Genomic DNA, 17,112 nt, shown 5'->3' with positions numbered 1-17,112 from the left:
TTGTGGCGTTAAGGACATCGTGAGAAATAACGAAAAAACAAAACCCTCCGTAACAAACCCCTAACTGGGAACTCGGTAGATAAATTTGTGAGATAAGTTTACACTTTTAATCCGCATTACCATGGTCCGCGTTCATGTTCAAGATGGTGCTGGTAATATTTATTGACTTGTTTCGTTTTTATGCAATATTTTTGTGGTTTTGTCAATTCAATTTTGCAGAAGTTGCCATCTAAACTTCATTCGTGTATTGTGGAGTTCCAACTAACGGCAGATTAGTTTAACATAAGATTTCAAAATACAATAATGCAGACCGGCCAAATCAATGTCGATGGTTGTTCTTAAATTGCACAGTAGCAATGCCAATCTTCGTTGTAACCAAACCTTCTATGCTTTATGCATTTAAGCTACTGGAAGATGCCCCTGCATTAGGAGTGCTGAAGCAAATTTCACGTTGAAGTGCTGTTAAACAAATGATTTATTGAATCTTCCAAGTATGATAAAAAGGTGTGTGGTATCCTCAAACACATTCTGACACGGTGCCACCATTCATTGTAGTTGTTGTCCGCAGTTGTTGTTAGGTGAAGTCATGACGCAGATCATTCGTTTATTTACAAAAAAATCAGTAAAAGTACTCTTGCACGTCGTTTTGGCGACAATCGGAACTCTAAATATATGGTTACCGTTCATAGTTTTCCTAAATAAAAATATTTCACGAAAAGATATAAACAGTTCACTGACGATGTCGTCAGATTTTGTTGTTATCTTTTCCTAAGTGTTATTTTTTTTTTGTTTCTCGCTTCCCTTACTTTCAAATCTTCTTCAAAACTACCACTTCACCAAATCGTTTTGTACTCTATCGAAACAGGAAGCAAGAAAGATGGGAATTCGATTTTCACGATCTTACACCTGGCAATTTGCCTTTTTCGACAAACTGCGAATATATTAATGCAGAGTCGCTCTAATCAATGTTATGCCCTTTTAACCTTTTACATTTAATTTTATGCCGCAACAGTTGAGTCTGTGTAATCGGTGGTTAAAAGCACCGACTGCCAATACCACAACACTTAGCCAGTCGTTTGAACTGGTGCCGTATCGCTAGACTTAGTTCCTAGTACTGCTTCCGTTGGTTGTAACGATTCCCTCCCCCGTAGCGTCCACCGCCTTGCTGAAACTGTCTTCCACCACCGCTATTACCTCCTCCTCGTCCTCCACCGCGATGGGTGTTATTATTTCGTCCGCCATTGTTAGCCATCCAGTTATTAGCTGAGTTACTATTACCGGTGTCGTAGTTGTACGGGACTTGGTTGGCAAACGGATTCGGCAGGGCAGTGCTCGGAATCGCCTGGGAATGGCGTGAAATTTCACGTACCATCTGCTGCTGGTACTGCTGAATTTGGCTGCTTAGCTGCTCAAACACACTCCGGTTTGGGCCAGCAGAATCGTTAAACGTTTGGTTTGCGTTGGTTGAATTATTGGGCTGACGTTCCTGTTTGTTGCGCCAGTTATTGCTGCTACCGCCCGAACTGTTACTGCCCGTGTTGTAGTCTGAGTAATTGTTGTAAGAATCTGAAACGACGCCAACAATCAGGCACGATAATTATTATCATGGGTTTTATCGAATGCCCAGAGGAAAAATAAATTGAGCATGAGCACGTACTTTTTAAAATTAAATTTTCGAATTCTTTCAAATAAAAACCTTGAAATAATAGCACAATAAGAAGAACAACTACTTTGGGTGAATTTAGTGAACGGTTGGCAAATCCATATAAAAACTCGCTCGATCAACCGACAACATATTGGATGAATATTAACAATAAAATTATTGTCAAACATATATTAACCCAGTACGATACTAATGCTAATTATTTACTTTCGCAGTGAACCAGAGGGCAGTAAATTGGTAGCGCAGCATAGCCCGCCCATCGTTTGGAAAACGAAGCGCATCCGATTTGCCAAATTATCTCCGAAAGGACCGCAAAATTTGGACCGTGCGCTCCGGTGATTGCTTAGCGTGACAAAAGGACACATTTGTCTGAGACCCCACGCGTTCACGAGTATCTGCGCTCAACATCTTTAAACTCAACGTTCACCACATACTTCTGGCTTCCCCAGTGTCATGGCGCCAGAACTCCGGACCTCGCAAGTGTGAAGCTGCCCCCCTGAGGGTTTCCCGGCCGAATGCGAAAACGAAAATCAAACCACTCAACACGCTTGTAGCATAATTATGGCCGTATGCCTTCACCCAACCTCTCGTGGAACCGTCCGTCGGCTCGGGCGAAGCGGTACAACAACGCTAACAACGCCCACCGAGAAGAATAGAGGTCAATATGCATTCAACCGGCGACGATTTTCAACCATGTGCAGCCGCCGGGTCGAAGAGCCATCAAACTTTTGTATCGCACCGTTGTTAGGCGCTCCCAATGAATGAATGCGGAAAATGTTGAAGTGGAGATCCTCACGAACAGCGGGATCAGACCGCGGCCATCCGTTCCATCCCTCCTGCGTTCTAGTGCAGGTCGAAGGACACCGGCCGTGCGGACGGAACCACCATCCCGATGTCACAAAGCAGTGTCGTTCTCACTGGCAGGACCGGAAACCACAACACTCACGCGCAAGAGTCGGTTGCTGAATGGCGACAATTTGCACCAGCCAACATACTCTTCTCCACGGTCCACGTCGCATTTCGAAAGCATCTTTAACTTGGCTTTTCCATTTTTGTGTTCTGCGAAACACTTGGTTGGTAGGAGTTGGTGGTAGTACCTCACAGTGATGTCGAATGAGATAAAGTTACTCTGAGCTAGGTGATCTGTCTGTCGTCAACATCAGGTTGGCGGACTCTCTCGACGATCACACAAAATCATTCTATTATTTGACGGAATTTATCGTGAAAGCTTTCAATAACTTCAACCAACTTGAAGCACTAAACCACTGGCAAACTGAAGAGGTCACCAAAAACTAGTTGCTCATCGGCAGCAAATGAGAATGCCACCTCCCGTTCGACGGCGATCGGGATTTCCTCGCATCATTAGCAGTATTATCCGGCAACAACAAACGAATATGATGAGCCTTACAAAAACTGCACGCGAGAATTTCGTGCTACCCAGTCGGGTGTTGCAACATGACGCACGGTGGGTGCAGAAAATCGTTTGACTTACCGTCGCCCCGGACAATGTGCGCCTCAGTGGCCGAGACCTGCCAGCGAGGCTCGTGACGCGACACGAGATTTTGGCCACCATTCGACTCTAACAAACGTTCATCACAACCCGCGCCCAAAGGAGCGGGCTTTGTGCTGCTGAAGTGCACTTTCCACAGCTTAAATGGGCCCGCCGCCGCCATTAAGCCTCTCAAGATCAATTTGCAATTGATTGTCTGATTGTCGCCCCACGGAAAACAGACCACATCCACTGTGCGGTGCGTGCGGGGACGGGAAACACGGAAAAACACCGCTGTGTGCAAATACGCACACTTTACACACACCAAACACTAATGCTTTCCCTCATGTGGGCCTCTAGGGCCTGTAGGCTTTTGGGGAGCTACCACCAACGCCACCAGCTTACCCATACGAGAGCGATTACAAGGTATAGTCGAATGGACGCCTGCAAAAGTCCACTAGAACCGTTCTGGGGGTTCAAAAAAATATGTACGTTCTTTTTATGCCCATGCGTCCATGAGCAGGGTTCCAGGTGAGGGGCATTGTGAATGTTGAATGCACTTAAACAGGAGTTTTCAAACAAACAACAAATGTCAAGCTACGCTTGTTGGTAAGAGTCGAATTGAAAAAATCATTAGAAGAGAGTTTTTATCAAACAGTATGTAACGTGTTATACGGAGAAGCAATATCTGGTCAATATTTTCAAAAAGTATTTTTCAAAGATATTAATAAAACACCAGAGCCGGTTCCATGCCAGAACCGGTATAGCAAACAAGGTATGCTCCATTTGTTGTCCGATCGATTTGATTAAGGATCCGATTCTTGATTGAATTTCGTCCGACGAATGAGGTGTTCCTGTGCTCCCATATCTAACAATAAAAAACGGTAAAAGGGTTTCAGCACTTAAGATGATGATGATGATGCTAAGATGAAGACACAGTAAGATCACAAGGTTCGTCAAACTACCCGTTTGAATCGCGAATATTTGATTATATTGGCCATATTTCTAATCTGGAAATTCAACGTAACCAACAACAGTAAGAAAAACTTTTCTAAAGTCTCACATGAAATCAATAAATCGAAAAGCAGCAGATGTTTGACACATTATTACACAGCTTGATTTTAGCGCATATTTCGAGAACTATGCAAGAAATGATAATGTTAAAATTTCTAAAAGTACGAGCGTACAGAGTGCTACAATTAAATCGAAATATTCTTTGATCATAGCCCGGCACAAGCTGAAACTGGAAGGTAACATGCGCCATTGGTGCAGCTGAGCACCGAATCAAACGGACTGCCCCGGAATATCAGGAGATCAAACGATACCTAAAAGATTCAATGGTCCTCACGATTGATTTGGTGCGTGAACAACATCTTTCAAACCATGTCCATCCAGGTGACAAGAAACGACAGTAGCGATCTAGATCCCCACTATGCGAAAGCCGAAAGCTAAGTCGGTAATTAACCAGAACTTGCCATCGCAGTGATCCCGTATCAACGTGCGACAGCGGCTGTTTGTAAGGATCATCCTTTTTGTTCCATCAGTCTGCATCAAACCTGGACCGGTGAAAGCGGCTTTGGTTGCAAAGTATGTCGTCCGTTTGTATCATAGGCAAAAATCTCGCCAACTTGTCGAGAGGTAATTCGATGCCGATTCGTAAATCGGTGGAAAATGATTAGAAAAAGGTGAGTGACGCTCTTTCAGAACACCAGAATGAGAATGGGCGTTGCATGATCGCAAGGCATGGTTTGTTTGCAAACAAACGGGAGAAAGACAGAGAACCGGAAAAGCGAATGTAAACACAAGCAATATACAAAAAAGGATCATCTCTATGGGAGAATAAAAGTTAACTCTGGCCTGTGTTATCACTCTATCCAAATCCTTGTTACGCACCAAAAAACGGATCCTTGCCAAGCCGTTCAAAACAAAAGCCAGAATATACCCTGGTACGACACGAAAATAGGCTACCGTAAATAGGGCAAGTGATCCTCCGACACGACCAAAATATCTTCCAATAGCCGTACGCCCGGTTTGTTAATCCTCAACCACGGGTCCGATCCTTTTCCTCACAATGCGGCGCTCGACTACTGATATACACACATTGAATCATAATTGAACCTATCATTATCCGGGTCTTTAACGTATTGTGTGCAGAGTGATCACTTTCGCGGTTTAACCGACGAAACATAAGTGGAGAAGGTGCCACCAGTAGTGATCCATTTTTCTTTTCCGGTAACTTCGTTACGCCTTGTAGCTAAACAATGTTCTCGTTCGAAGAAGGTACACGCCAGTGCTGCATAACGGCCACGGAAGCATCCTGGTGTTCGATAGGCTGGCCCAATGAAGACAATACGTTCGGTAAGGACAATCCTATTTTTATCCACACCGTGGGTTCGATGCCGGTTTTCACCTCTCTCCTCTTTTCCGTTAATAGGAAAGAAAATCCTACGATACACATCATCACAAGTACTTTTGATCCACAAAATGTAGGTGCACACACATTAGGGTGTTTTTATAACAATATTTCAACTCATATCCCATCCACACGACATCCCTTTAGTACTTGCCCACGCACGCAAGAAGAAAACATTCACTTCGAGTAGACTGAGGATAAGATGTGTTCTTTTCTACTACATTTTATCACTCCAAAACTCGTCTTCCATTGAACGTACAAGGTTTGTGCTCGTGCATACGTAAGCGCTGGCTGGCATTTTACAAGCAAATCGGGTAAGACAGGCTTTTTTCTCTTTCCATATCCATATTCAATGGGGACAGATTTTATTTTTCATTGTTTTTCTATTACTCCTACACGCAACCCAGGGTTCGGGACGAGCGGAGCTGAACTGCTTCGAAATAAACCATCAGCCCAGTTTGGTGTCCCCGATTGCCGCAACCGGAATCTTTTCCACGTACCCATACCCGAGTCGGAGAACCCCTTTCTAGGGAAAAAACATGGATGGATATCCTTTAAATCTCCCGGTTAAAAACCGTCATGGAAAGTAAAAAAAAATAAATCTAATTGGTAAGAGGGGTTTGAGAGTAAAAAGCATGCTTTGTGGGAAGAATGGAAATAACATCGTTTTCATGATGTTAAACACCTCAACGTTATTTGTCAACACAGTGAATACGGAAAATGTTTCGAAGGAACAAAGATACGATCGACGATAAACTTAAGATAATGTTTCCGTCTGATTAATCTCATCCAATAATTGATTTCAAAGCCTTTCTCAATAGCTACCATTTAATAGGTCAATAGTAACCTAGTTCACATTTATCCGTAGAGAATTTTGTACCCTTTTTCTCGCATCGGAAAGTAGTATTCGTCCAATGACGTGCCGTTTCTAAAATGTATACTTTACACAAACACCAAATAAAAAAGTTTTAAGCAATTAATAGGTTTTGTAATAAAAGAATTTTGCGTGAACTTAAATGTTCTTAGTGAGATGATCGAACGATTTTGAAGAATAAAGACAACTAGCTCAACAGACAATAATCGAATCGGGATCATAACATAAAATGATTTCGTGAACTAAAGAAAATGAACTTCGGAAAAACAATTGAATTTTCCAACCCAAACATCGTAATTCTGACGACTTTTAAATGATAAATTGTAAACAAATATTCGCATTGTAGACAAATTAGCTACACCTTAAGGGTGTGTTGTAAAACATTGCTGGTTATTGCTCAGTAATTTGGTACAAATTTTCAATGGCACGATAAATCCACGCCCAAAAGCATGAGGCTAAGAGCAGCATTCTCCGCGTATGTTTCTCACACAATTGCCTATGCGGGACGTGCTGCCAACGCGGTAAGAATAAGATAGCAACTGCCCCCCGGCCTTGCCTGCGTCAGCGAATCGGCCTATGTACACGTACACGCAACCCCCAAGGCGCATTAACAACGAAGAAAAATCATTCACGCTGGCTTCCAAATGAAGCAACCGCTCATTAGTGGAAGAAATTTCTGCGCTACCCGAAACTAGCGCGGCCAACCGAGGTCGTCCCAATAGCAACTAATTAACCGAACAATATCGTCCCGAATGAAGCAAGGATGGAAAGGCGGTCGGGTAGCGCTAGGCACCGCAAAACGGGATGCAGTCGTTCGGCTGGAGGGTTTCAGATCCAGGTTGTGCGCCGAGGGAGCGAAAACGTGCCAAAGTGGCAATCCAATGGAGACGGCGCGTCTAACTGCAGCGGCAAAACAGGAAGGCGACTCCTGTGCGCTGTAAGTGTGCGATTCCCTCGAGTGGCACTCCACGTCTATACTTGGGGGTCCCTAAAAAACGGACGCCACCTTCCGCCGCCGTGTCACCACCACAATCATGAACATCATTATCTGCTTCATTCGCCTGCAATCCTCTAATTGACGCCAAAAATCGTGGACACATGTAAGGCGAAATCATTTGCACATCCGCAGGGAGGAACCACAAAAACAAACTCAGAATTTGCCATAGAAATAATGATTAACTTACCGTTACGATTTGATTCGTAGCGATTGCCGCTGTTGTCATATCCGCCGTTCCCTCGCCGATAGTTGTTTCTGCGACCGCCGTCATTATCATTTCCGTAACTTCCGGTACTATCGTTGCGTGAGTTGCCGTACCCGAGCCCGAGGCGGTTATTCACCATTCGGTGACCGGCAGAACCGAGCTGTGCTCGATCGACACGCGGTCCGAACCCAATCACGGGGCCCTCCTTTGCGCCGAGTACCTTCGGCTGATCGGTCGCATTTTCTAGCTTGCGGGCAGGAAAGATAAAATCGTCGGCAAACTTTGGATCGAGAAAGCGCACCGTCAGAACACGGTTGTCAGTTATCGCCGTTAGACCCGGTATCGGAGACTGTAGTACCCCGTTCTGTGGGACGTTCTCCTTCGTTGGTACAATCAGCCCTTGCACACAGTCCACAGTAACTGCGATTTCGCGTTCGTAGTCCACATCATCACCAACGCACAGTCCGGAAAGCGTACGGTAACCGGGACTCCCTGGAACCACGAACAGTTTCGCGTCTCCATTAATGTTGCGCAGCTTTTCCTCTTCCGTCAGTAACGGTACCTTCGGATCGGTGGCCCGGAACAAACGCTTTTCATCTACAAACGGCAGGAGCGCCACGCCCTGCCATGCAAATTTTTTCCCATTCAGATCGATGTGGAAATCGATCGGATAGAAGTCAATGATCGGACTACGCGGATCGACCATTAGCTCCGCGAACGCACTAGGTACGTGACTGCGACTGGCTGCCGGAAAGACGCCCATCAGCTGCTGCAGTGGCTTGAACGGTGTGCCCCGATCGAAATGTGCGTTAACGTTGTCGAGGTGCTTGAAATCGGACGCGAACGGTGCATAATGGTACGGGAAGTACCACTCCCAAGACGCGCATCCCTGATAGTAGTACCGCAACACCCAACACAGGCCACGCACGTACTCCCAAGCAACCGTTTGCCGGAACTTGGTATTCTGTGGCGACACGTCAAACTTTGACTCGTAATACCGATCCTTAAAACCATCCTCCCACAGTCGCACCTCATCTGGTGTTTCTTGTTCCTCTGCATCCGCCACCGTTACGGCCAGCGGTTCGTCGGCCTTTCGTTTAATACCACGTGGTCCAGGTTCATCACTGCTCGCTCCTCCTCCGCCGCCGCCACTTCCTTTTCCGTCACCGGATGAGGCTCCAAGCATACGAAAGTGAGCCGCTTCTTGGCGTGCATTTACAATTGCCTGAGGCTGAACCCCGCGACCGAGCGGTGTCGGTGCAAATTGTGAGTTGTTTATGTGCTGGAAGTTGGGCCGCTGCTGCCTTTCCTTTTGCAAACGCATGCGTTTGTTCCGCTCCTTGAAACGATCCTCGCTCACCTTTCGCTGGCGGAAGATTTCGTCCTCCGCATACCCTAGATCGGTCATGATCATCTCAACCCGATCGAGCAACACAGCCCCGGAGTCCGTTAGATAACCGCGTGTCTTGTACACGCACTTCTTGTACAGTGTCACGAGTCGATCTATCGCATTCTCCCTGATCTCCAGACTGGGCAAATGAGGAAGGAAGTCGTTGCCAACGAAGAAACACATAAACACCCAATCGTCGATGACACGCTCGAAATCGTACGCGAACGGCAGATTCGGCATATCGAGCTCCTTCTGCAGGTACTCCTTCAGCACGTTCAGGCGGACGAATATGAACTGCGTTTCCTTGCCTGGACCGGGAGGAGTTTTCATCATCTCCCGCTCCGACTGCAAACCGGTGCAGTCCTTCATTACGTGCCCTATTTGCTGGCAAATGTCACACGGTCGGTCCTTGTTGGGTAGGAACTCCTCACGAATGATTGTGAAGTGTGTTTCGTGGGTCGCCAGTCCCAACATGATAAGATCCGCATCCGCGCCGCACAACACATGGTGCGTGTTTGGATCGTAGTCCGCTTGTACACGCTGCTTTCGAATGTAATCCATAATTTTGTGCTCGCCTTCACCGGGCACATTTGCGTCGGAAAGGATCACTTTCAAACCCTTCCAGCCCGGATAGTTATTCATGCGGTCATGAACATAGTACTGGAGGCATTTGCTTAACCGGTCCATGAACGGAGTGCCGGGTGTGATACAGTTCGAGTCGAAGTGGCTACCTTTCTCCTTTTCCGGTGGTAAAATCGCACCTTTTGCAGCAAGCTCTTCGCGGACTCGCGCCATCTCGGCCGCCTTTTCGGCCGCCTCTTTCGATGCACGGAAACGGCGTGATCGTTGCTGATTCATCTTAGCCCGTGGTGCAACACCGTCGATCGCCATGTACAACACTTTTCTTGGCCGGACAATGTTCATCAACCGATCGATGCACTCGAAAATGGCAACCATCATTTCGTCTTCATTTTTCGGCGCCGGTTTGTCCTCCGGATGCGTGCACGGGTGTATAATACCGTTCATATCCAGGTATAAATTATCAAACTCAACCCGGTTTGGGTTGGGCTTACTCATGTCCTCATACTGCACGTTGCCATGATCGTCAGTGTTCTGCAATAATTAGGAAATGGTTGTAAGAAAGCCAAACAGAAAGTGAATGAAAACAATTTCGGCTACGTTCGTTGCTATCATAGCAAACCAATGTCCGTGGAGAAATTGAGCCGCGTACGAAATCGCGACAGGTTTTTGGTGTATTTTGAATGTAGAATTTGGATATGGTGATTGCCGGTTTCATTACACTTTAGAAGCATCTATGGTCAAACGCCCAATAACAAAACACTTGCCGACATTGCTGCATTACTTGCTATACTGACCTTCTGCTCCACGCATTCGATTATCACGGAAGGGTATTTACGTGATAACCACCGAAAGAATGCTGGTACTCCCATTCTATGGCCGAAGTGTGTGAAGGCAGTGAAACTGTGGCGTTAAAACAAAATTCGCGCTTTCACAACTAGCTTATTTATTCTAACCAAATTCCTACTCTTCACAATTCACACGCGACAACTTCTGACAGCAGCGCTGACAGCAGGACTGAATTGACATTTCAAAACAACGGAAGCCTTCGGAAACGTCAGAGTTTGGAAGGCAAGAAGATAGAACAACGTCAAAGTTTTGTCGTCATAGGCAAGTTTTGTAGACTTCTTTTGCCCAAAAATTCGTGAAAATAAACACGATTCTCCAGATCCTTTCGTGGTTATAGAGCAACTATTGCGTGTGTTGTTGACCAGAGTACACATACACATCTCATTTCGCCGATTCGACGAATTTACTAAGTTCGAAAACAAGTGAAAGGACAAAGGTCTCCCGTGGAACATCTGCCGTAGCCGTAGAGCGTGTGAATGCGAATGTGCTCTCCCGTGTGTGCACGGTATTCATCAGTTCTTGCAAGCCTTCTATCCCCAAACACCGAACAATCCCGTTAAATACGGTAAAACCAATAGACGGAGGAATAGGAATTGGCTTATGTAAGCTATTCGTTTGTTGTTGTTTACGTTCCATTTGCGATGTCATCATCTTTGTGCGTAATGTTTGTTCGAAACGATTTCTCTTTTATTTCTTACCAGGATGCGCTCCCTTTCTTATTCTGTTCGGTGGATACATTGAAAATCTGTTTGCTGGTCGAAGCATATCATCGTCGTCTGTAGGGCTAGGCCGTGCCGTCGGAGAAAGGCGCCAATAAGGGAAATGTTGCCCTTTCTAGATGAGACCGACGAGCTCTTTAACTACTGGATTCTACGGGCTTTGCTGATAATTGTTGTTTATTTGGCCTGGCGCTCGACCTACGTTCGAGAAGATCGTCCCAATGCACAAGGTGCAGTATTCGTCATTGAAAACAATTTACGCCGTTTGAATACAATTCCTCAGCACAGCGTAACGACAATCATTTGTGAGTATTTTCGTGAACGTAACCTAAACGTCGGCTGAAACGTATGCATTCAATTTTCTTTTTTAGTGCGAAGCTCATCGCAGCAGTCCAACATCTCGAACGTTACGGAGACTGAGGAGCTAGACCTTGAGAACGATAGCATAGCCTCGTCAATCGACAACATCACACAATCGATTCTAACGGAAGCTTCCGAGTCAGCAACGGGACTGGATTTGAGCGACACAGAAGGTTATCCGACTGTAGTAAGTCCGCACGTGGTAGTTGACACATTCGACGACACCGGACCAGAAGAAATCATTCGCCAGATGGATGCTGGTGATCAAGAAAGTAACGACGGCGAAGTGCCCATAGAAGCAGAGTCTTTGACCTCTACGGAACTTCGACAACGCAAAACCGGTAGCAAAGGGCAAAACGGGCCCAATAGAACAAATTCAACGGAAAATACCAACGTTGGTGCCTTGGGAAGCACGAGTAAGGCCAGTAGCAGCACAGAAACGATGTCTGCAGTGGTTAAACCAATACGCATTAAGCTTAAATATTTGAACGATGATTCAAAGCTAGTTGAAGGTAACCTGAATGAGGGTATCGGCGAGTTCAAGCAGCGCAACTTCACCGTCGAACTGGGGGCGCAAAAGCTGGTTCGACTGGTGTTCAACGGACACGTGCTACAACCCGACTCCAAAACATTGGCCGCATGTGGACTGTTCGACAATTGTGTTGTGCACTGTTTGATACATAACCAGAAATCATCACTTAATGGCGGCGATCGATCAACAAATGGAACATCAAATGGGGACCATCGCTCGCAAAGTAGCAACGGTAACCTGTCAGAATCAGGCGATGGTCACGATGGCATCACTACGGATGGTCGCGATTCGAACGGACATCCCACCAATAACACGCGGTCCGGAACGCGGTACGGAACTTACTTCATCTACATAGGAACGCTGGCGGTAACGGCCGTCATACTGTATGGTTGGTACTGCCGTTTTCACTACGGACATTTGTTCAACCTAAACTCTACGATTGGGCTTATTGTGACTACCACCACTTTTCTTATTATGATGCCGACCATTATTCTAGCGGATAGCAATACACCAAACTAATCAAACACGATGGCAACGGTGTAATCAGCGGCATCAGAAGCAGGACTGGAAAGCACCAAATGTTTTCTAATCTTCTGCTTTCCTAATTTGTGCCCAATGTTTGTAATATCATCCCGCTGACTTTCTTCAAAGGTGGCCAAAATGAATGGCGGAAAATCTTATAAATATTTTGTTTTTTTTTAACAATATCCGTTCGTTTCGGCATCTCTACGTGCTTCTTGTTTTGTACATATTGTGATCCAATAAAAGACAGAATTAAAAAAAACAACTGCAGGCAAGTTAGCCTTGTTTGAAACGTATTTTCTTTAGTTTTACATGTGCGCACGGTAAACTAAAGTGGTTTGAAGGTAACTTGGAAACGTATTCTGCAACGAATAGACTTGTCATCCAAAAATAGTATCAGCAACCGTTTTGCCTAGATTTTGAAATCTAGTTCCAATTCGTTGTCACCATGCCAGCGAAGGTTGACTCACTACATACTACTACATTGTTGGTCGCGCACTGTCAATGTTGAAGTGTAGTAGACAAAAAGATTAGAATTCTCTACTAGCAATCAGAAACTTCGGAGAAAATAAAATTTTGCTTAATTCTTTAGTATTTTCACAGCGGTAGCGGAAAGAACCAGTGAAATGAGTGCATCGTTTTCCGGCGAACCAGAGCTTCGAAAAGCTTTTGATGCATTTTCAATCTGGGTGCTCACTAAGTAAGGCATTAGAATGATCTGTAATGAGCAATACTACATAACTTGACTTCTTTAATTACAGATACATTTCGTTACACACCACAATCAAACTGATATGCGGCCAAAACATAAATCATAAGCTGAGGAATTACCTTGTGGCTCTTGTGATTCATCTTGAAACTCGTGAAACGGAGCTTCTTATTTTGGAGCATCGTCTTACCATAAGGGACTATGGAGAAAGCTCACACAAATCTCCAAACTATGTATCAAGCAAAGCACGTGAATACTTCGGCATCTTAACAGCCTCCAGTGTGAAGCATTACCTGAACATCTACAACGAGTGGCCTGCAATCGAAGCCACAGATCCAAGCATTGTTGTGCTGAATCAGTGCGATATGAATCCTTCCGTCTTATCGGCTATTCCAGGAAACGTGCTTTGTGCCATTAGCAGCATTCGTGAGCACACGGAGGCAAGAGATAGATGCGTGTATGAAATCCGTTTTTCAAACGGGAAAACACTTCGAAAGATATTACAAGAAGCAGTATCGCAACAGAGTGAGTCCACTACAACACTACCTATTGAACCGTACTATTTCACTGAACCAGATCCGTTGAATGGTATCAGTCTCCTGGATTTAGCTGCCGATCTTAACGCAGATTGTAAAACAGCTGCACCGTTCGGATTGTTCATCGTACGGCAGGGGACACTGGAAGACATTAAGCGATACATAAAGAAGAATTGTATCGATCGTGAAGAAGACTTGGTACCGAGTACTTGGTTTCTTGTGAACAATACAACCGCATTCGAGGATACCTTTAAGACCCACGACACCGTTCACGAGGTCAGCTATCTGCAGGACTACGGCATAGTGTTCTGGTTACGTAGCAAAGGAGCGCAGAAAGCAATTGCAAAGCATTTCACCGTCAGCTTTGACGATCAGTATTATTCCGTTCCTCCTGCACCCAGTTCGATAAATGTGCTCATATCAAATGAAACTAACGGAAGCACTACCTACTTGAAAAATCTACAAATCACCTCAAAACGGTCTTATCCGTTCCGGATAGTAACCCGGTTGAATGCTTGGGACGTAATAGACATCTTGCGCCAAACGAATACCCGTGTGGAGGATACCCTGTGCCATTTATTCAGTGCATATACAGAGATGGAATGTTTTGCGGTGAAAACCGGACAATTGCTCCTTCTAATAGACCATGCAACAAAAGACTACTGCCCCTGGGAAGAGATAAACCTGTTGGTAAATTTTTTAAACAACATTCACCACATAGGCAATCCTCGTTTATCCGTATGGATAGTTGGTGATGATTTTTTCTGGGAAGCGATCGTAGCTAATTGCGTCATCCCGGTTGCTAAGTATACGCTACCAGCGTTAAACGAAGCAGAACAGAGACAATGCTTGGAACTGCTGATAAAAGATTCTTCTGAAGATGTGCAGATCATTTTACAAAAAACGGTCAACAACAACACCCGGCAGCAAGAAGAAAACGTACTGGGTAACGTGTTTTTGCTCTTCCTAATATCGGAGGTGGTTAATAACGGGGGACAAAGCACAACTTTTCCAGCGGCGTCTTTTTCGTACACTGCCTTGAAGGAACACTTCATTTGGAATCATTTAGGTGCGGCAGGAAGTCTTAGACTGGAGCAGTTGGAAGAAGAGTGTTTCCGTTGTGCAATGGGAGATTCTACCGCTGCGAAGCAACAAGTAAGGACAATCAATATGCACCGTGCATTGCGTAATCTATTGGCGGCCGAGTATCTATTGCACCATCCCGAAAAAATTGATATCAAAGCTTACAGGACTGTCGGTCGTAAGTTGATCGACGAGCTTCTTTTTCGTCACTGTCCACTGGCAGTAGCAGTTCTGCATCACGACGTCGAGAGAGCTCGCGGAATGCTACAAGATTGTACTCCCGAAACCCTGCGGTCAACAACCGACTGCTTGCAGCGTAATCTTTTGCACATCGTTCATGAGTCGTTGGAAATAATAGATTTACTACTTTCGACCAACGGCTTTGCCATAGAGCAAAAATGTCCACAGTTAAACAACTGGACGCCCCTACAATTGGCAGATGATAGCGAAGATTGGCCCATTGTCGATAAGTTACTGGCGAACGGAGCGAATTCCAGTTCAGCTTTAAAACTCCGCACCATGTCAACGGCAGAACTAAGTGCTACATTCAACGTGTGCATCTCTGGTAACTACGTGGCACTGATCGAATGGTTTTTAGAGAATCGAACAGACCTACAGATCAGTCAATACAACATCTACAACCTGTCGGTGGTTAACGAGTTCGACCACAGCCTTCTATTCCGTCTTCTGGCGCTGGCCAAGGAACAAAAAGTACCAGAACGCGAACCCCCGTACAAATTTATCTGGGACAATTCGGCTCTCGACAATGCCGTCGCGGATAACAGATACGACCTAGCAGCGTTTCTAGTAGAGCATCTGGCATTCCAACCGACGCCCGAGTTTCGGGAGCTAGAAAAGGCTCATTTGAACACAATAAATTTGCACTACTATGAAACACTCTTTGACCTTTGTCGTCGCGGAAAGCTAAACGAAATGTTCAGCATCATGGAGGAAAATTCTCTCGACCCATTGCACGAATATGACGGCTCAAATTTGCTCATTTTGTCGGCTTCGAGTGGCCACCTAAAGATAGTTCAGTTTCTCTTCGAAAAGTGTGGTTTCGCCGATCGATTGGATCACAGAGATAAGCTCGGAAACAGTGCAGTCTCAGAAGCGAAACTACACGGCCATGAATTGGTCGTTGAATATCTTCAGCAACATGGTGCGACACTAGATGGTTTGGAAGCGGATCTTCAATCCGACAATCTCCATAAAACTAACTTTGAAAAGCTCCTGCAGTGCAATGAGAAAACATTGGGACAACTAAACGTAGACTATTTGCGTTTCGAATCCGGCGAACTTTTTCTGCATCATTACATCCGTTGCATCGAAGTTCCGAACGAGAAATTGTTTCGGTTTTTACTGACGCGATACGATACAGTTGATGTTCGGACATCTACGACCGATAGTGATGAAAACCAGCATGGAGAAACGGCACTTCATGTAGCGTTGCAAAGTGGGAAGGAAATTTGCGTTAAAATTCTTCTTGAATGTGGGGCCAATGTAAACGCGACGAGCCACAAGTATAAGTTGTCTTCCCTACACTTTGCCATCATGAACGATGGTGTTTCGGAAAAGATGATCGAACAACTAATTGTGGGCTATGGAATCGACGTTAATGCAGTCGACGAGCGAGGAAGGACGATCGCGTTCTATTTATCACCAAACAAACGGCTGTGGCGACTGCTCATCGATCGCTATGGGCTAGATATGATAAAACCCGACAACCAGGGTCGTACAGTGCTCCACCACGCGGTAATGGATAGCAGTTATTTTGCTGCAGTGAAAGTGGAGTTTTTACTCCGATTTTTACACTTTCCGCAAACGCACACCGATAACGACGGTCGGCTGCCGTTACATAGAGCCGTGGAAATGAATAAACATGCAATCGTTGTTCTTTTACTGAAATATCGTCAGGATCTCCTTCATGTACTAGACTGCGAAGGAATAAGTGCCGTGCAATTGGCACAAAAGATGACCTATGCAACCATTAGCAAAGTATTTCATAGTCTGCAACAAAAATGTGACTAAGAAATTAATGTCTACTAATTGTGCCATTGAGATCGCTACAGCGCCTAACATTTTACTGTACGAAAATATATCTAAGCATCTGTGCAAACATGATAAATACAAACAAGTTCGAAAAATAAAAGTTTATTTCGAGAAAAAAACAACAAATTTTTATGATGCAA

At 45.1% G+C, this 17,112-nt stretch overlaps 3 protein-coding genes across 3 annotated transcripts; 2 read left to right on the top strand and 1 right to left on the bottom strand.

The window, feature by feature from the left end:
• Window positions 1-503: 503 nt before the first annotated feature.
• On the bottom strand, window positions 504-10,482 carry LOC131209112 (5'-3' exoribonuclease 2 homolog). Its single transcript, XM_058202101.1, has 3 exons — window positions 10,408-10,482; window positions 7,624-10,144; window positions 504-1,566 (listed from the first exon to the last, which is right to left on the bottom strand). The coding sequence occupies exons 1-3, from the start codon at window positions 10,480-10,482 to the stop codon at window positions 1,109-1,111; spliced, it is 3,054 nt and encodes a 1,017-aa protein (XP_058058084.1). The 3' UTR covers window positions 504-1,108.
• A 223-nt stretch (window positions 10,483-10,705) lies between these two features.
• LOC131209573 (uncharacterized protein B0303.4-like) lies at window positions 10,706-12,846 on the top strand. The gene is made up of 3 exons (XM_058202669.1): window positions 10,706-11,061; window positions 11,161-11,483; window positions 11,550-12,846. Exons 2-3 carry the CDS (start codon window positions 11,282-11,284, stop codon window positions 12,587-12,589), a joined length of 1,242 nt encoding a protein of 413 aa, XP_058058652.1. The 5' UTR covers window positions 10,706-11,061; window positions 11,161-11,281; the 3' UTR covers window positions 12,590-12,846.
• A 308-nt stretch (window positions 12,847-13,154) lies between these two features.
• LOC131207440 (uncharacterized) lies at window positions 13,155-17,052 on the top strand. Its single transcript, XM_058200052.1, has 2 exons — window positions 13,155-13,292; window positions 13,354-17,052. The coding sequence occupies exons 1-2, from the start codon at window positions 13,219-13,221 to the stop codon at window positions 16,949-16,951; spliced, it is 3,672 nt and encodes a 1,223-aa protein (XP_058056035.1). The 5' UTR covers window positions 13,155-13,218; the 3' UTR covers window positions 16,952-17,052.
• Window positions 17,053-17,112: the final 60 nt, after the last annotated feature.

The sequence above is a fragment of the Anopheles bellator genome, chromosome 2 (assembly GCF_943735745.2).
Source record: "Anopheles bellator chromosome 2, idAnoBellAS_SP24_06.2, whole genome shotgun sequence".
NCBI classification, from domain to species: domain Eukaryota; kingdom Metazoa; phylum Arthropoda; class Insecta; order Diptera; family Culicidae; genus Anopheles; species Anopheles bellator.
This window is presented reverse-complemented; position numbering and strand designations above follow the sequence as displayed.